The sequence below is a fragment of the Neoarius graeffei genome, chromosome 11 (genome assembly GCF_027579695.1).
Source record: "Neoarius graeffei isolate fNeoGra1 chromosome 11, fNeoGra1.pri, whole genome shotgun sequence".
Lineage (NCBI taxonomy): Eukaryota > Metazoa > Chordata > Actinopteri > Siluriformes > Ariidae > Neoarius > Neoarius graeffei.
Genome location: NC_083579.1, coordinates 59,829,570 through 59,849,793, shown reverse-complemented (window position 1 = coordinate 59,849,793; position 20,224 = coordinate 59,829,570). Strand labels below are relative to the sequence as shown.

The 20,224-nt window shown below is 41.1% G+C and overlaps 1 protein-coding gene across 2 annotated transcripts in view; it reads right to left on the bottom strand.

The window, feature by feature from the left end:
- tyro3 (TYRO3 protein tyrosine kinase) overlaps positions 1–19,809 on the bottom strand; it is a 35,997-nt gene extending 16,188 nt beyond the window's left edge. For both annotated transcript variants that reach the window (XM_060934389.1, XM_060934390.1), the window contains exons 1-8: positions 19,486–19,809; positions 18,473–18,656; positions 15,089–15,189; positions 13,876–14,046; positions 10,729–10,815; positions 8,418–8,530; positions 7,843–8,023; positions 530–672 (exon numbers count right to left, since the gene is read on the bottom strand). In XM_060934389.1, the coding sequence (XP_060790372.1) occupies positions 530–672; positions 7,843–8,023; positions 8,418–8,530; positions 10,729–10,815; positions 13,876–14,046; positions 15,089–15,189; positions 18,473–18,656; positions 19,486–19,543 (1,038 nt within the window). In that variant the 5' untranslated portion in view covers positions 19,544–19,809. The remainder of the gene's footprint in view (positions 1–529; positions 673–7,842; positions 8,024–8,417; positions 8,531–10,728; positions 10,816–13,875; positions 14,047–15,088; positions 15,190–18,472; positions 18,657–19,485) is intronic.
- Positions 19,810–20,224: the final 415 nt, after the last annotated feature.

The window sequence follows — 20,224 nt, the reverse complement described above, 5'->3', positions numbered from 1 at the left end:
CTTCAAGAACAAGTAAAAAAGAGAGGCTGGTGAGGTAGTTTGCAGTTGTTTACAGGTGTTATCATAGAAGTGAAAGCAGGATGAAACTTATGCCACCCTGTCAGTGATTACTGTACAACACTCCCTGCTGTGAATTATTCCTTACTTAATAAACACTAGGCAACTAATTTTGCCATTACATTTCAGACGGTCTCAATAAGGCAACCAAGTGCACAACTTCACTTTACTATCAAGACAAACATTTTCACATCTATGAATTCAGGTGTAGCAAAGGGTAGTCAGTCACTGTTTCTAGCTGATAGAAAATGAACTTAAGCATTTATCAAACTCCTATACCTGTCTGAGAACATATGGATACAGATATTGGGCCATTTTAAAAGCGCAACATTTCCTTTATGCCAGTTCTGAGTTTTTAGGTACCAATTATTTAACTGGTCTATGAAATACACATTTCCTCATTCCATGTCTTACACAGCTTACATCCAGTACACTTGAAGGCATTACCTTTACTGATACTTAATAAACGTACCTGACTCTCTCCTCCCATATTCCACTGCACTTTATAGGCCAGCAGTTGTCCATTTAGTTCTTCTTCTTCGAGTGCTGCCCAGGTAAGGGAGAGCTGTTGCTCCGTCAAGTGAAAGATTAGGTTTTTGGGTGCTACCGAAGGCACTGTATATGAGAGACAGAAATAGACCGTAGTGATCATAGTTAATCCTGTAAATACTTCAAGAACAAAACATCCTGTATATTTCATTCACAACATTTTAAAGAGCATATTCTGGACCAATTTCATGTCTTTTTTTTTTTTAATATGAAAGTATGTCCCTTTACACACTCATCCAGAAGGGTAATTTTGCACAAGGCCATCTGTATACAGCAGGAAAAAAAAATAAAATAAAACGCATCTGGAAAAATCCCAAGGGAGTCTGGAGCCAGAATCGTGACGTCACCTGTGGAAGCGCCAGCAGGCTGTGCGAGCTTTGCACGGTTTCAGTGCACAGCCTGTGTAGACCAAGCACTCCCATTTCTCTCTCATTGTCCGGTCTTTTAGAAAACGATGAGTACTAATCCCATCAAGACTGGTCTTGCTACACCCTCCTACGATACATCTGTTAACCATTTTAATAATTACGTGATAACGTTGAAGAAATTTACAGAAAACCACCAGGTCGTTTTCTCATAAACAAACCAGCGCTGACGTAGGATTCAGAGGGAGGCATCCTGCACGTGATGTCACGAAAATCAATGTTTGCTGGGAAATTCAAATGCCAAGTTTTTTCAGAGGCGGACCAAGGCCGAATCCCATTTCACCCCTTGGACCAACCCCTTGGCCCTTCCCCTCCATTTTGTGCGTTCACGTGAAGGGGTAGGGGTATCCCAATCCCAGTTAACGCGGAGGGGTAGGGGAAGGGCTTCTGTACCCCTCCAAACGGAGATTTTCCTGGAGCTGACTCCGAACGAAGGGGTTTGAGTGATTTCCCACAATGCCATGCGGATTTCAGCGAGATTTCATGCGGATTTCAGAAAGATGGCGGTTCCCGCGGCGAAAGATTGTCATAAATGTATTTTCTCCATTATTTACGTGTTTTAAGTTGTTATCCAGAGGAAACACGCCGCTTGATTCGCTTTCGAGCTGAGAATGAGCAGCGATTTCTGAAATCCAAGCTGCTGCTAAAAAGCTTTGGGAGTGAGTATTGTTTTCGGTTGCTTGACTGCGTACGTTTTGTTGTTATTCTCGCTTTTATTGTTTACATGAGTGTTCTGACACCTCATTCTGTCGGATGTGGTGCACGAAGCGCCAAAGATATCCCATTCAGTGGTGTTCGTTAACAAATCACACCCTGCCAGCAGAGATTTCTGCCTCTGGCTCTGACTGTAGCGGCTGGTCGCAGCCAATGACACATTTGGTCGCGTTTTGCTAACGTAAACGCTGACGGAGGTACGCGATGACGTATGCGATCGTTGAAGGGCTATCCCAATACGTAAGGGTTGAATTTCAAGCCCTATCCCTTGTAGCTCAGTTTCAAGGGGAAGGGCCAAGGGGAAGGGGAAGGGGTAGAAATTAGAATTGGGATTGGGCCCAATTCTCCTCAAATGGCTTGATTTCAACTGAATTTTTCTGGTATTGTGCAAGGTAAAAAAATTGCAGAGAATGCAGAATGTTACAGATATTTGACCAAAGTTTAACATAAAATAGGAGAATTACATTGATCTTACTCCTGAATTTACCCGTGATATGCCCTTTAAAGCATCAGAGAAGGTAATCTTAGTCGTGAGCAGTAGGTGGCAGCAGTGTAAGCCCTGCAGAAACCCAACACTGAGATGGATTTGGGGCACACACACAATAGTGCATTGTACCACCAAGGCTGGAATCCAGTGGACTGAGGCCAGTCTCGCCAGTTTACAAACATAAACAAGATCAACAGTAGAAACCCCCCTACTGCTCCTGCAACTAGCCAGGCCAACTCCTCCCTCCACCCCTGACCCCCAGCAGCTGCCTGGGGGGAGCCCAACGCTGGCAAGAAAAACCAGAGTTGCTAGACTTCATCTGAAGGCTGTTTATTTACTCTCTAACAGCTCATTATATGGGGATAGTCACAGGCTAATGAATTACCCAGAAGTGGATCTAAGCTTCACTGATTTGCTAAAATGCAGTCTCTCAGTTTGCTTGGTTTGTCCTTTCTAGGAGTGAGTGAGTGATTTTTTTTTAATGCCATGTCAGCACCGAAGGCTATTTCATGGCAACAGCATTTCTAAAAAGGCATTATAATTTCTTCATAAATAAATAATTAAAACAAACAACAAGCTACATGGGTGGCACGGTGGTGTAGTGGTTAGCGCTGTCGCCTCACAGCAAGAAGGTCCGGGTTCGAGCCCCGTGGCCGGCGAGGGCCTTTCTGTGTGGAGTTTGCATGTTCTCCCCATGTCCACGTGGGTTTCCTCCGGGTGCTCCGGTTTCCCCCACAGTCCAAAGACATGCAGGTTAGGTTAACTGGTGACTCTAAATTGACCGTAGGTGTGAATGTGAATGGTTGTCTGTGTCTATGTGTCAGCCCTGTGATGACCTGGCGACTTGTCCAGGGTGTACCACGCCTTTCGCCCGTAGTCAGATGGGATAGGCTCCAGCTTGCCTGCGACCCTGTAGAACAGGATAAAGCGGCTAGAGATAATGAGATGAGAACAAGCTACATAAATAAATAACTAAATGAGATGCTTCAGATATGCACGTGGTAAAAATTCTAAAACTTTTCACTGTGGCACCTTGTTAAAAACATCATCCAAAAAAAGGGGGGGGGGGGGGGGGGCCTTGAATGACCAATTTGACGCCTGGTATGCACCACTTGGTCATGTCTGGTTCGAAATGAGAATAAAAGGTGTCTTATTGATGGCAAAGTTGATTTCACACAATGTGTTTTCAAGACATTTATCCCATTCAGTCTGCCACTTCCTTAAAATACAAGATTCCAGCACAGGTCTGAGGCTTTACACTCAGTGACCTCTTTAGTGAGGGCTCTTTGGGCCACATTATCTGCCTGCTCATTACCAGTAGGGCCAACATGGCCTTGAATCCAACAACAACAAAAAAAATAGCACTCAATTTCTGGCTTTGTAAAAGTTCAAGTTTATCTAAAATACTGACCATCATAATATAGGCATAGAATTGGGTATGGACGTGTCCCTACCAATATCAAACAACGGCTGATATGTCCTTACCAATATTTTTGATGGGGGGGGGGGGGAACCCACCACACAACACACGCTCCGTGCACAGTACACAAATGGTTACTGTAGGTTTCCACTGGGCGAAACACCATGCAAAATTCACTCATGAATATTTGCTTTGGGGGCGTGATCGTGAAAACAGCCAGCATGTTTGGCTACCATGTCAATCAGCAAGTGCGGTTGCAGCGCAGTGACCGGCTGCTAGCTAGCAAACTGTCCTTGAGGAATGTAACATTAGATTAGCTTGTAAAAGGAATCAGTTAACAACAGTTCGTATTCAGTGTGTAAAAACGACAACATACAAACATGACTGTTTTCTAAGTTTGTGTGGCATGTAAATAACAATCCGACTTGATACTGACAACAACTGGTGTTCATTAAGATCACAAAGACATTATTAAATCATACATCTTTATTATCCGGCCTCCTTGTCTGTCATTCGTTTCATTTAACATTACAGAAGTCACTAAGCGTGTTCGGAATTGAAGAAATACATTTTACACAATTTTCCTCCACCAAAACACTATCTGCGCTTCAGCAGAACCCTGTCCCTCCCTCCTCTCCGCTCTGGGCTCAAGAAGACAACAAAAGGGCAATAATCTAAATAAACAACCACCAACCAGAATTCAGATACATTCTGTTGCCAAGTAAAATTGTAGCCTTTCAACGTGTCAAAAAAGTTCTAGAGACCTCATCCTGTTTTACCATTAGATCAATCACATACCAGCTTAAAGTAGCATTCTAAAACTAGTTAAAGATCACAGAAGATAGCCGACTCCCCCTGCCAGCCTAATGGAACGCAGTGTTTAAGGCTCCGTATGTGTTTTACTTCCATTTATGAGGGAAAGGAACATACTCCCTCCCGACACCCAATGCGTTATTCGCTTGTAAAACGCATTTGCAAATTGGTAGAATGAGTTAATCACCACATGCAAGATTTGCAATTAATCAAACAAATTGCATATTATTATTATTATTATTATTATTCATGAATTACTCCAGTTCTGAACTTCAAATTTTAAAAGTCTGGACTTTGGAGAGATGATGGATACTCTTTTGGTGGAACACAACAGAGCAAAATAATGTGACCCTCTACTGTTGACCTGAAGTTGGTGCCATGGGGGGTTGGCATTGGATTTATGTACCCAACAATGTTAATACCAAACCTACAGTATGCTCTTGCATCATAGGATGATCAACCTTTAAAAAAAAAAAAGCACCTGGAGGCACGATTTTGAGTCTGTAGAGTTCTGTTGTTTGGTATTGTCTACATATTCCAGTGCTAACAGCAAAGAACTGGCCTCAGCTGTAAAAACTCAACTCTGTTCTCAAATGCGCAGTCCATAATGACTGTTCCATTACTATCGCTGCAGATACACCTTTAGCTACTTTAGATCAGTCAGTGTATACAGGTGTATGAAAAGAAAAACAGCATCTTGTATGTAAAAACTACTGCTGGTACACATTTAGGTGTGTTACTGCCTTCCTGCTATGGCCCAAATCCTTTATGATATTAGGTCTTTTCAAATCCCAAGAGGGAATGCAGTAGAAATGTGTCTGTCAAGTTGTTCAAATTGATGTTCAGCTTCTCCAGATGAGGTTTTATATGAACTCCAAAAAGGACCTGGCCTCATATGTAGATTTTTCTCTGGCTAATCAGATGGATTGTCTTGAGTTTGATTGCATACTAAAAGAGACAGTTTCAAGCACCTGTTCTGAAGTGAGAGTTTATTTGCTTTATGTTCTCCCCGTGTCCGCGTGAGTTTCCTCCGGGTGCTCCGGTTTCCCCCACAGTCCAAAGACATGCAGGTTAGGTTAACTGGTGACTCTAAATTGACCGTAGGTGTGAATGTGAGTGTGAATGGTTGTCTGTGTCTATGTGTCAGCCCTGTGATGACCTGGCGACTTGTCCAGGGTGTACCCCGCCTTTCGCCCGTAGTCAGCTGGGATAGGCTCCAGCTTGCCTGCGACCCTGTAGAAGGATAAAGCGGCTAGAGATAATGATATATATATAGCCATCTCAGAAACTGGTCTCTCATTTGGGACATTACGGTAAAAAAAAAAATGTTCTAATTTTACTATTTTTTTTGCATTTACCTAACACTCAATGTTTCTTTTGTCATGTTTAATAAGAATAAAGATAGTATCTTGCTTTATCTGGTCTCCACTGTGGAAATTTTTTTTATTACAATTCAAATGCTTTTGTAAAATTGATGTACATATAAAATAACTACATCATGAAGAATTAAAGCCCCTCCTTCACAGATGAGTGAAAATACTGAATAAATTTCCTCTTTTTGATTGCTTGGGTTAAAAATGCCAAGTTATGATGACTGAATTGATTATTCACTTAAATATGAATAATATGATACATTTTGTATATTTGATATGGCGAAATAGGACAACTGAACACAATGGAAAAATCAAGAACACACCGGAAAGATGAGAAAGAACAGCGACTGTACCGGCTGAAGGTCGCGCGGGTCTCTGCTGCGGTGCACGAGCAACGGGACATCACTACCGCACCGGAGGAGCGTGAGGTGGGGGCGGGGCAAAATGACTGGCCATAGATTCTATCAAAAGTTCGATCTAAATTGACCATGGTTGCAAAATATTGGCCAAAAATACGCAAACACTATGAAATATGAAAGTAAGATGAAAAAGAAACATTCTATTGCCTTATACTGCAAAACGAAAACAAAATAAAACTGTCAAAACTCACCTTTTCAGTGATAATGTCCGAACAGATCATCCGCGTAACAGAAAGACCGCAAATGGAAGCACGATCAACTTCTAACTGTTGGAGTGGAAAATTCCATTCTACACATGCAAATTGTTAATGTGTGTCCTTCCCCGCACACAAATAACACGCTACGGTAAAAAATAGACCACAACTCATTTTATAGCTCAGAAATTCATACAAGACCAGCTACCATCGTAACATATTCTGTAAGAAACAGATTCTATACCTAACTTTCAGCTTTCGTTTTACAAAACAAAATCGCAGATTTATAACTAAATTTTTATATGGCGTAGTGATTTTAAGTTACTACTTTTGGTGAGGTCGTGACCTTGACCCTGAGGCTTTCCGTTTAGATCAAAACACACGATCGTATTGGTTTTGGGTCTGCGGAAAATGGAGTTACAACGGTGATCAAATATTTTGCATGATGTTTTATTACGGTTATGATTATTCTGTGAGCGCACCAATCCTTAGGTGTATAAAGTTACAACTTAAAATACAATTAGTGATAACTGTAGACTTTTCAGTGGACTACAACCTTTTTAAGGGAATGCCATGCAGTCAACCATTTATCATGTCCCAGGTCAAGCCGCCATTTTTCCACAAATTTGCAGAATTTTTGCCAAATTCTGAATAGAGTATTCACATCAAAGATTTAGTTTTATCTGTATTATTTCTTTCATCGTTTTATTTCAAATTAAAACCATCACCATTCAAAACCGTATAGTTTATTGACGGAGTATATTTAGTGGGGTACCCCCACAGTACCCAGTTTCTGAAACAGACCCATATCTGTCTCAGAAACTGAGTACTGTGTTTTTTTATATATACACACACATACACACTATTGTGCAGCTCCATAAATGGGGAAGCCATGGCCAAATGGTTAGAAAAACAGCTTTGGGAACAAAAAGTTGCTGGTTCGATTCCCTGGACCAGCAGGATTGGCTTAAGTGCCCTTGAGCAAGGCACCTAACCTCCAACCGCTCTGGCAAGAGTGGTGGCATACCTTGTGTCTGATTAGCCAGAGAAAAACTGATGATGCAATTATCAGTTCAGCACTGAACCCAACCAACTGAACTTATGGAGCTGTTTGTTAAAACATAAAACTATGTTTAAACATAGTGCCCTTTCAAGGATTAAAATAAGCTAAACAAATGTACAATTGTAACTGTCGTTAATGGAAGGTGCCATATTGTAGGAAGTTTAAGACTCTGAATTGAAATGTAAATTCCTAAGAACGGACCTTTCCATGTTTTTCTCTGCTTCTCAAACATCTACACTACAATAAAATACTTTATGGCAAACACATGATCAGAAACAATTCAGTGTGCACTGATGATTCAGCATTTCTTATCAAGAGTTACGTGTACCTGCTTCTGGAGTCTGAAAGTTGATCCAAGGAGAAAAAGGGGAGGACCCAACCTCATTACCACAGCGGATACGAACACTATAATTGGAGTGACTGCTGAGTCCACCAACGCTGAGCTGGAAGGGTGGCACTGTAACTTGCTGGTCAGGAAGTTTTACCTTCCTCCCGGAGCTTTTAAACATCTGCAGACAGATTGGGGGCAGGGGGACAGAGAGTCTATTCATGACAAAGACTTCAGGAAAGACAAAGGCAGACACACTTTTTAAAACCCAACAAATATAGATTCAAACTACTTTTAGAATATTTTAAGCAATGGGCTTGGTTATACATCCTATTCTAGTCAGTGAATTTTTGTTCGGCAAGATTCATTCCCTCAAGAAACAGCCAATATGATTAATTGCATTCCAAAGGCCTGTTCGATCATTTTCCATAACTCCGATACATGCTGAGACAGGCTGCTAGTGTCATTATTTGAACATCATGTAACTTGCATGCAATTCTATAAAAAGAGGCAAATGTAACAGCACAGAAAGCAGCTCTTTACAACAGTCATGAGAGATCAGATGTGTGTAGTACCTGAATAGTGCAGGTGGATAAGTCAGAATAGCCAGTGAACCCTGGGCTCCACATGAGGGTCATGTTATTAGACGCCTGGTCAATCTGTACATTTGTCGGAGAATCGGGAGGTACTGAAGGATAAAGAAGTTCAGACCTGTATTGTAATATACCAAAACAGTCATAGGCTAATTTGTTTCAATAGAATAAAGTGTGTGTGTGTGTGGGGGGGGGGGGGGGGGGGGGGGGGGGGACAGCATACATATCAGTATGTAACAAATAAGAGCTTTAAGAACCAGGGATCTGAAGCATTCAAGAAAACAAAGCAGAAATCTAGATGCCATATTAACTACTGTTGCTAACATTCTCCCTACCATATTGGCTGGAGCAAGAACTGTTCATTAGTCAGTGCAAACCAGTGCTTAATTTGTGAAGTGGGAGGTCCCGGAACGCAGGAGGTGGGTGGGTCTGGCGACTCAAAAAAAAAAAAAGGCGGGGGGCGGTTTACTATAACTTTACGCGCACACGCCTATTGCATGACATGTATTGCAACAGCACCAGTTATCAAATCCTGGACAACAATGGACAACGCTCAGAATGTTCTCCAAACAGGCACTCAAGTTCACTCTCGCTCTCCACACATACATTAAGGCAGGGGTCGGGAACCTTTTTGGCTGAGAAAGCCATGAAAGCCACATATTTTCAAATACATTTTCGTGAGAGCCATATATAAAAAGTGACGCTGAATACAATTGAGCGATAAAGTAAACTGCTTGTTTATTTCATTAGCACCAGTTTCACAACACAAACACATTTTTGATGAACATGACCATGGCCAAATGAGTAGACAAATAAATGCCACCTGCCTCAAGAAAGTGCGACAGTCACCATCACGTGTGCATGAGTGACTGAAGTTGAATGATGCAGGTTAAACAGCGGCAAGAGAGCTAACGTTAAGCAAACTGTGAATGCAACTCTGTATTGTAGAGCTTGACAAAGGTTTGCCAAAGTTAATTCCAAGCCCATGTGGTTATATCAGCTAATGATAAATGATGGTACTTGATGCAGTGCTGTCTGAGGGTCTTCAATTTCTATTTTTGCACAAAATATATAAATTCAAGGACTTTCAGTGGCCCATGTCTATTTATGTATATTTTCAAAAACTTTCAAGGCCTTGATTTTTTTTTCTCAAATTCACAAACTTTCAAGGATTTCAAGGACCCGTGGGAACCATATTAACAAGATTGCGTGGATTATTATATTAGTTACCAAAATGTTTGACATTTTTGACCAGGTGTTTGTTTTTTTTAATTTGTGCATATGTGGTAATGCTGCTACAGCTTGATGAGGTTTCTGATGTGCCTCTGGCTTTACATTGACATTGTCAGTGTAGATTTGCTGTATGCCTCTTGTACTGCCTCATGTACCCCTTGTTTGGAAAATGCACAATCGTCTTTGGCTGTAGACAGATGAATTTTCTCTCAAAAGTGGCTAGGCTATATGGCCAAATGTTTGTGGACACCTGGCCATCATACCCATATGTGCTTTTTGAACGTCCAATTCCAGATTCAGTCCCCCCTTTGCTGTTATAATAACCTCCATTCTTGTGAGAAGACTTTCCACTCGATTTTGGAGCATGATCGTGGGGATTTTCTCATTCAGCCAACCTTGGCAAACCATGTCTTCCTGTGGCACAGGGGCACTGTCATGCTGGAAAAGGTTTGGGCCTCTTAGTTCCAGTGAAGCAAAATTATAATGCTAAAGCGGTTCAATACCATTATGTGCATCACGTTTGGGGAAGACCCCCACATAGGCGTGATTGTCGGGTGTCCACATACTTTTGGCCATGTAGCGTAGGTTTCCTATACCAACAGCCTCTAAAAGCTACTTCACAGAAAGTTATTACACAAAACGGTTATTAATACATTATGAATTTTTTTTAAAACTGTGGCCTACAACGTTTTGTTTCAGACCATGACAGGTTTATTTTTATGAGACCACAGACAGGATAAAATACATGGAGCGCACTGCAAAGAAAACTAGTACCAAAAAGGTGTTTACACAGCTTTATGAATAAATTGTCTGAAACTGAACTAAATGTCTGTATCTGCATTATACATGTGGTGATCCCTGGTGGTTCCAACTGCAAACATGGTTTAAAAAAAAAAATCCCCCTTGAAGGGTTTCAAAACCTTCTGCTATATTTGCTCTGGTTACTTACCAAGTGATTAACACTGAAATACTGATAAGCTGTAAACATTCCTTTTATCCATTAAACAGTTCTCAGTGATATTTTGCAGTTTGCGTTAGAGAAGGACAAAGCACAGCTAACCTTTAATATACGCAGTGCCAGTCCGAGACACAGAAATACCTCGAGCATTCTTGGCTTCACAATAAAATTTGATGCTGTCATTCACACCTAGAGGAAATAGAGAATGAATAGTTAGAGAGAGAGTGTTTTATCTCTGCTGTTCCTTTAACAGTTACATTTAGCTAGAGGCCATAGGGCAGCAACACAAAGATAAAACATCTAAACAAAACATGCTCTTCAAGGTACATTGGAAAAGTACAGTTATGATGGCACAGATACTGACTTACTCCGCACAAGTAAGGAAAAGCCATATGGTAATGCACTTACTCCCCATTACCATCTAAAAAGGGAAAGTTTATCTGGGGAGTATTGATTTCTGTAATGCATTTCACAGCAATTAAGGAAGTAGGAGCCGTTACATAACAGAAACAATACATGATGGAATATGTTAACAGACACTGACGGGCAAAGAGAGGAGCTGCAGAAGGATGAAGGGTGGGAAAGAATGCAATGGTGGATGCACCGAATGCCAGGGTTGGGATATTTTACAGGCACCTCCTTAGAGGTTAAATGATGATAACAGTACCCGATCAGATCCTGGAAGTGTGCCAGGCATCTCTTACATACATTATTATGCGTTTCCATATCAGGGGGAGGGGGCCCCTTCGACAAATGATATTTGAACTGTGGACTGCATTTCCACTTAGGGCGCCTTCTCATATGTATTATTTAGTCAGTTTGAACAGGGGCAAATATGGAACTCACACCCAAGTGTGAACCAAAATAGTCGCTGAGGTGCAAGAAGTCGTCTTTTACTACTTCCAAGCAGAGGTGGGCAAAGTACCCAAGTTTATTACTCAAGTCAAAGTACAGATCTGGCAGGGGATTTAAAAAGATCTCTAAATTATAATAAACAAAATAATTCCACTGTAAGGAAAATCATCTACAAGTGGTTTAGATTTCAAACAACTGCCAATTTGTCCAAGACTGGCTGCCCCAGCAAATTCAGCCCAAGAGCAGACCGTTTGATGCTAAAAGTAGTAGTAGTCTCCAAATTTGTGTCAAACCCCAAAATTACATCACTGGATCTGCAGGTAACTCTTGCAGCTGTTGGTGTCAAAGTGCATAGGTATATCCACAATCAGAAAGAGATTGGACAAATTTGATCTGCATGGGGGCATGTCGGGAAAAAGCTGTTGCCGTCCAAATGCAACATTAAAGCAAGACTACAATTTGCCAATGAACATATAGGCAAAGACCAGGCCCTTTGGAATAACATGCTCTGGACAGACAAATCAAAGGTAGAGTTGTTTGGCCACAGTAAGAGTACACGTGTGGTGCAGAACATTTCAGGAGAACCACCTCATACCAACTGTGAACCACTAGGGTGGAAATGTTATGGTTCAGGGTCACGTCACTGCCTCAGGGACTGGGCAGCTTGCGGTTATTGATTCAACTATGAATTCTGAATCATGTTAAAGAGTGCTTGAAGATAACGTGAGGCCATCTGTTCAAAAGTTGAAGTTGAACCAGAGGCAGACCTTTCAACAAGATAATGATCCTAAGCACACGAACAAATCCATCAAGGAATGACTCAAAAAGAAGAAATGGAGGGTTATGGAATGGTCTAGTCAAAGCCCAGATTTGAAGCTCATTGAAATGTTGTGGGGAGATTTGAAAAGGGCAGTACATGCAAGAAAACCCTCAAATATCTTGCAGCTGAAGGAAATTTTGCATGGCAGAGCGGTCAAAAATTTCAGCAAGCCGATGTAAAAGACTGGTGGACAGTTATGCAAAACACATACAAGAAGTTATTTCTGTTAAAGGGGCAATACTAGCTTCTGAAGCCAAGGGTGTACTTAACTTTCTCCACTGAAGAATATTACATCCATTGATATTTTGTTGAATAAATTATTGAAAGATCCAATTTTCCTTGTTGTTTTGCTCAAGTATATCACCTTTATCTGTAGGCACTGTATCAAAAGGATGAAATGTTTGCTTGTTTAAATATGTTGAGAAAAGTCTACAGTTTCCATGGGATGTACTCATTTTTTCACATGACTGTATTTGATGATGACCCGCTATTCCTGCTGGTCCAGGGAATCGAACCGGTAACCCTTTTGGTCCCAAAGCTGCTTTGCTAACCATTAGGCCATGGCATTCCCCATTGATACATTTCAGCTTTAAAATGGCATCTCATTTCGTTATCTCTAGCCGCTTTATCCTGTTCTACAGGGTCGCAGGCAAGCTGGAGCCTATCCCAGCTGACTACGGGCGAAAGGCAGGGTACACCCTGGACAAGTCGCCAGGTCATCACAGGGCTTTAAAATGGCATTTTAAAACGAAAAAAAAATCTCTGTCCAGATGAGCATTTTAGCGCTATCAGAAATCTACTCCATTCATACAAGGGAGTGAAGCCATGGCCTAAAGATTAGAAAAGCAGCTTTGGGACCAAAAGGTTGTCGGTTTGATTCCTTGGACCAGCAGGAATGGCTGAAGTGCCCTTGAGCAAGGCACCTAACCCCCAACTGCTCTCCAGGCTGCTCTGGGTATGTTGTACGTCACTCTGGATAAGAGCGTCTGCTAAATGTCTAATGTAATGTGATGTAATGTAATGAGTGCATTTTGTCTTTCTGGTCAATGTTACTGTCCACTTGAATCAAGCTGCTGGATAAAAACAACTCAGAAAGCAGCATTTGATGTAAATATTTGATCTGGACATGACTAGCCGCCTTCCTACCTCCATATACTACTCTAGTAGGCTGTATTCTGAAGTGTGAACACAGCTCTTGTGACATTTAGCTTTAAAAATAAACAAACCGGATCTATACAGGAAACCAAGCTAGGAATGTACTGTAATACACACTGTCCTTACAGTAATAAAAGGAAGACAGTCCTTTTCTCTTCACAAGAACACTAAAACATAGTGCCATAGTTAGACGGACATTATAAAGCCTGTGTAGGTTTGTTATACAACCTGGCCTTTGAATTTAACTTCACAGTCCAAACAGACCTATTGAAACTTCACATGCAGTCAGTCATAATGCTGTGTCAACAATGTTCCTCTCTTCAAGAATGCAGATATATATTATTTCCTTCACACTGTTTAAAAGTGAGTTTCACATTATATACATTTTTCCTCAGGAGACCAGGGACAGCCAGAATTACCTTCTACCAAGAGCACAGACGGGGAGGGCCTGAAATCTCCTTCTTGTACTCCCCCCAGCCACCAGAGCACCTGCACTGGTTCAGGAGGCCCAACAGCTTCACACGTCAGGTTAAACGGAGCACCAGGAAACGTGGCGACATCCTGGGGTTCCACTGTAAAGTGGGGTACGCCTGAAGAGAAATGACATAAAAATTGTAAAGCATCTCGACAAAATGTTTAACAGAGTCATAAGTGTAAGTGACCAAATAAAATCAGTCCCACATTATTAGACACAGTAAGCAAGCGAGCAAGCAAGTAAATAAGTACATTTTAATATAGACCTTTTACATGTTACTTATCTAAAATCCCTTATACAAACAGCAAAATATTTGACCTCGTGCTGAAACTGTTTGAACGTATTTATGCTGACCAGCACAAGAAAGTAAAGGAAACAGTGTATCTACACACTGCCTATTCATTATAATGTCAGATTTGATAATTTGTTGTAATCTCGATTTTTCCTCTTTCAGCCAAAAAAAATGTAGATGGTTTCTGACCATTTTGAGCCAAAAAATTGTGGCCAAAATTTCCGTGCATCCCTAATAAATGGGACTGATGTCTAATGTGAGCCAAGTCAAACAAAAATTAGAGTTTATTTCACTTTTTTTTTTTTTTTGGGGGGGGGGGGGAGGCAAGGCCATCTCCCCATATGGAAAAGAAATAGAAAAAAAACTTATAAAAAATATATATAAAACTTTCCATCACCTTCAGTTTGTTTTTCATGTATTGTGCATCATATAAGGAATATGATTTACTCCTGAAAGTGGCCACTTTTGCATTACTGTCATATATTGTTCTGATAAATACGCAAATCATACAAGTTTCATTTTGTTCAAATTGACTAAGGATCTTATATCTGGTTTCACTGTTGTATGCTTTACATACAAGTTTCAGACAAAGGACATACAAATTTTATCAGATTTATCTACATCTTTTCCATATGGGTCATTTCCCAAACTGGAAAAAAGATTAACTGGTCAAATGATTACTAATGGGAGATGGCAGCTTCAAAGCTACAATGCAACTGCCCATCATGCTAATTCACATATCGATTGTGACAATATATAGCAGAGTAGTTTGTTTATGGAATATATTTTTTTGCTAAAGCTTCTCAGTATCATTTAATCTAGCACGTGTAGCTAGAGGGGGAACAGAGCCGAGGTATTGATTTACCTTCTACTGTGATCCAGGCTGGCTCTGAGGAGAGGACTGTGCCATGATATTCAACCTCACACCAGTATTTCCCAGCATCCTGCTGCTGGACTGATTTCATACTGAAAATATATTGTAACAGCACATGCTTCTGTGACTCATCAAATCCACAGGATAAAAAACCCCCACAGTATTATGAAAAAGTGTGTCCATCTTCACTTGACAGACATATTTACAATACCGTTGATCAAGTGTGGAATCATTCCCACATTAAGGGTATCTCCTCACTGGGCTGCGACAGCCCACGACTAGTTGGAGACAACAATTGCGATAAAATATGCGAATTAGTGACGATTTTCACTTGGAATCACACTGAATTGATATTCGCATATTTTACCGTAATTGTTGTGTCTCCAACTAGTCGCAGGCTGTCGCAGGCCAGCTTTCCCTCGGCAGGCAGGGAAGTAGAGGAAACCTCACGGAAACTGACTTGAGAAGGGTTCACGACGGCTTTGCGACACCAGCAACGCATTTGCGGCTATTTTGAGAGAAATTTTGTCGCACGAATTTTTTGAACATGTTCAAAATTTCAGCGACGAAGGAGCGACACTTTGCGACTCATGCGAGGAAATTGAGAAGCCCCACAAATGTTTCAAGACACTTTTGAAACTCTCTTGTGAATGACGTTTGCAATTTGTCGCAGCCCAGTGAGATACTAGCTTAAGGCACAATAACAGATTCCCGAGTATCATTAAAGGAAGAATATTCTAAACAAAGTGAAGCGATATTGTGAAAACCTAGATCCTTATACTGGATTAAACATTGCTGCTTTCTTCATAACCTTGCCTGTGCTGGATCTGAAAGACCTGCCATGAGCTGTAGAACGTTAGCCCCCATGCCAAAGATTAGCAGCAATGACAGCATCTGGTAATCATACCCACATTCCCGACAGCCTGTGCGTTACTCATGGCCAGCTCAACACATGGCTGTCAACCCTGCCAAGAGGATGACCACATTGGCTTACTTATCAGAAGTGATGCCCTTTCCCACCTGATGGTCCAGGATAAGTGCTGTGCATTTTGTTTAGTTTTAGGTACTTGAGAGGAAATGTTCCTGAGAAAAATCTCATGCTCTGAATTTCTTTTTGGCAGACTCAGTAGGGCAAAGGCGATGGAAAGCTGATTAAGCAGCAGCACCTCCTCTCCACTTCCACAGCTTTTCACATAATTTTTCTGGTCTGGTGTAACTGTTATAACTTCTTGCTCTTTGACAAAAGCAAAGAAAATGGTTGAATAAGAACACCAGACCACAAATCAGAAAATCACAGCCAATGGAACAAAACTGGGGTGTCAGAAAAACTCCAATTAACTGTCATACAGTTATATTTCAGACCCGGGGGAAACATTTAGACAGAAACTCCTATACCCCAAAGACGAGACACGAAAACATAACTGCAGTGAAGATATATACGTAATCCAGTGAGAAATGGACTTAATTCTCAGGTTAGTGGCTTCTGGAGCAGCCTGTCAAAGTTAAGAAGAATTAAGTTTTATTAAAATAATACTGCTGCTGTGAAATGAATTTTAAAGCTTTGTCATGATTCCTCATCAAATGTTCAAAATGTAGAGGTCATACCTCTAACCATCAACTTGTAACCTATTGTAAAGGGGGGGGGGGGGGGGGGGGGGGGGGGGACTCTGTTGGAGACTATACAGACCCTTAAAGCTAGACGGCCTTTCGAGATCATACAATCAGTGAAATTAAGTTCCCTCTGAAATTTGGTCATTGTGATGCATGTTTATTTCTGTAATATCTCAAAAAAAAGAAAAGGGGGAAAAAAAGGCCATTCTGTGGCTGGGAAGTTATTTAATTTGAGGGAATTCCTTAGCAAATAATGTGCATGAAATCTCTCGCTTCGCGCAGTCAAGCAGACAGAGGAAGTTCAGGTGCACATGCGCAGGTTTACCACCTCCTTCTTTTGGATTTTACGGCAGCTGGCATCCACAGTGTTGCATTACTGTCATCTACAGGTTTACCTTGACCGTGCACTGACAGTTACATCATTCTGTCACTAAATGAACAGCTGATCACACCAAGGTGCTCGCTGACCGCCGATATTTATTAGTTTGGTCCTGCGTTTCCTTTCCTTCGCAACATAACACATTTTCTTCTCACTTTCCGTTTCTGTAGTTGGTCTTTCACGTTTCATTCGTGTCCTCCATTTTCCTCTCCTGTTTCAAATTTCCATCCCACAATGCCTTGCGTGAACAGGGAAAGCCCACCGCGTGATGCATGAAGTAGTATCTTGAATTGTGTCATGGTGAAGCAAGAAAAAAAAACAAAGTGGAGAATTTAGGGCTACATAGCCCTAAATTCATTAACTGTTCTATTTTTAAAAAAATAAAAATAAAATTGGAAGTCTGTGACTCAAATTCAGTAGTTTTCGGTCCACTAACAAACAATTGGGTGTCAGGGAAAATTCTTTTTATGACCTACACTTGAAAAATCTGAAAGGTAGCCTACCTTTAAACAGGCTGCTAGATTTAAATTATATCTAAAACATTACATGCTCACTTTAAAGCTGTACTATAAAAGCCAAGAAAATGCTTTTATTTCTGTACTGTATGGACCCTTTTCACGTGACGTCACGACAAACGCGGCCGCCATTTTGGACATGTACTACCAGTAGTTTACCACAGCCAACACTGAGGAACGGCAGCAAAGAAAGTGTTTATTTTCAGCAAGACTTCCATCATGCCACTATATTGTTGTGCACCTGGATGTAGTAACCATCAACAAACAAGGCAAGGGTTATCATTTTATCGGATCCCAGTAGATGCTGACCGACGGAGAAGATGGATAGCGGCATACCAACGCTTGTGTAGTGACCACTTTGTTGGAGGTAAGACGAATAAAATTAGCCAGAAAAGGCATTACATTGCTGTTAACATTCCATTCTAGTTTACTGTAATTATGATCTGGCAGCTATTTACACTGGATCCAGTGTAAATAGCTGCCGGAGCCAACGTCCGAGGTTCCGGAGCGCGCTAGCTCGCGGCCGGCCGGAGCGCGCTCCGGCAAGCTCGGACGTTGGCTCCGGCAGCTATTTACACTGGATCCGGTGTAAATAGCTGCCAGATCATAATTACAGTAAACTAGTAAATACAGTTTTCTGCATCTCACTCCTTTTTCTTTTATGTTTGTTGCCTTCCTCGCATTCAAACCGATTCGAGCCGAAGTCCACTGCATGTCCAAAATGGCGGTCACGTTTACGAAGGTCACGTGACTGAAAAGGGTCTATAGGTTTGATCCGACAGCTGCCTTAGTAGCCATGATGCAGTTCTTCCTCTGATGTCTGTCCTATGCAGAAATACACCAGAACACTTACTCTAAGAGCCCTCTTACCTGTGATATGTCTCCCAGTGATGGGTGTCTATGGTGATGTACATCTGGTCCATGCTGTACAATTTTTCTCCATCTTTTATCCATGCAATCTCCGGCTCGATTAAGCCCTCAACAGCACAGCCCAGACGAGCCACGTTACCTTGGGTTACCGTGAGGTTGGCAGGGTTCTTGGTAAACTTTAACCCTGACAGACAGCACACAGGACAGATATGAAGCTCATAGCATTTCTTTCTTGTGAAGTTTTATACTGACCGGAGATAGAAGCCTTTGACGGTCCAACTTGCTCTCCAACCTTAACTTTTTAGTCCATTATTTCATCTCTGTTACATTAAATGACATTTAGATTTTGTGAACCATCTCGGAACAACATATTTTGCAATTCCTATGACTGAGGCAGCTTTTGTATCCGATTCTGTGCTGTCCATTGTGTCTGAGCCACTGCCCAGTTCTTTACAGAGCCCCAGTTCTGACTCATACTAGCAGATGTAATGCAAGTTGCAGTAGGATGAAAGCTCTTTAGTGTGGCAGGACAGCTTTAACAGGCAAAACAGGAGAATCAATTACCAATAGTATCTATTATAGGCTAACTATTAAAATTACATACACAGTGGGCTTGATAGGACAACAAAAGTGTGACTATATAGGAAAATAATCCAGACTGATACATGAAAACAGGAGTTAACATCTATCTATCTATCTATCTATCTATCTATCTATCTCTCACACAATATATTTATATATATATATATATATATATATTACTCTGCAATGTGGTTTTAGTAATCACAACATCTAAATCACTAATCAAAACACAACATGCCCATTTTGTACAGCTAAATTCCTTTATAATCAAATTTCTCATTAATTTAATTTGGTCTGTGGTTTAAAACACAACCTAATAATTGAGTAGCCAGCAGTTGTTTACAAATAAAAGGCTGTTTTCACAGATTTTAGTTCAATTGACCAGGAAAAACTCGACAGCATTAATTAACAACGAGTTTATAGTCACTTACCTTGAACTCTGTGAGCATAGTGTAGAAAAATGAGTATCATCCACTGATAAATCCCCATTGTAGCATAATCTGATATTATAATTTAAATCAGTTTACAGTAACTTCAGTAGAGCTGCTGTTTTCTAGGTGCAGAAACCATCAGCAGCTACACAACACAACGGACACCAGCAAAGAAAAACAAGTGAAGTCAAGTTTTAGTGATGTAAATAAGGCTTTCATGCTCAAGTTTGGAAATAAAACTTAGTTCTACATTCGTCAAACTGCTAACAAAGTTTCAAATGAAAAAAACACAGCAGCCCTGGAGACTCCCAATTGTTTTTTTAGCTCCTTGTGGGAAAATGCCATGAGTGTGAAATGGCCACTGACGCCCCCTAGCGTTACTTTAAGAGCATCTTCAAAACAAGATCCAAAGTCTGAGGCCAAGGTACTGGCGCCTGGAAAGGACGAGTATATTACAGACTGCTAGAAACACACAGACCAAACCTAATAGTCTATAATTTGCCTTGAGTGATATTTAACTTTATTTATCGGGGACATTGTACAAAAATACATTCAGCTTTAATCAGAAAAGCTGTTTTGCTAGGTGGTGTAGTGGTTAGCACTGTTGCCTCACAGTAAGAAGGTCCTGGGTTCGAGGCCGGCAAGGGCCTTTCTGTGTGGAGTTTGCATGTGCTCCGGTTTCCCCCACAGTCCAAAGACATGCAGGTTAGGCTAACTGGTGGCTCTAAATTGACCGTGA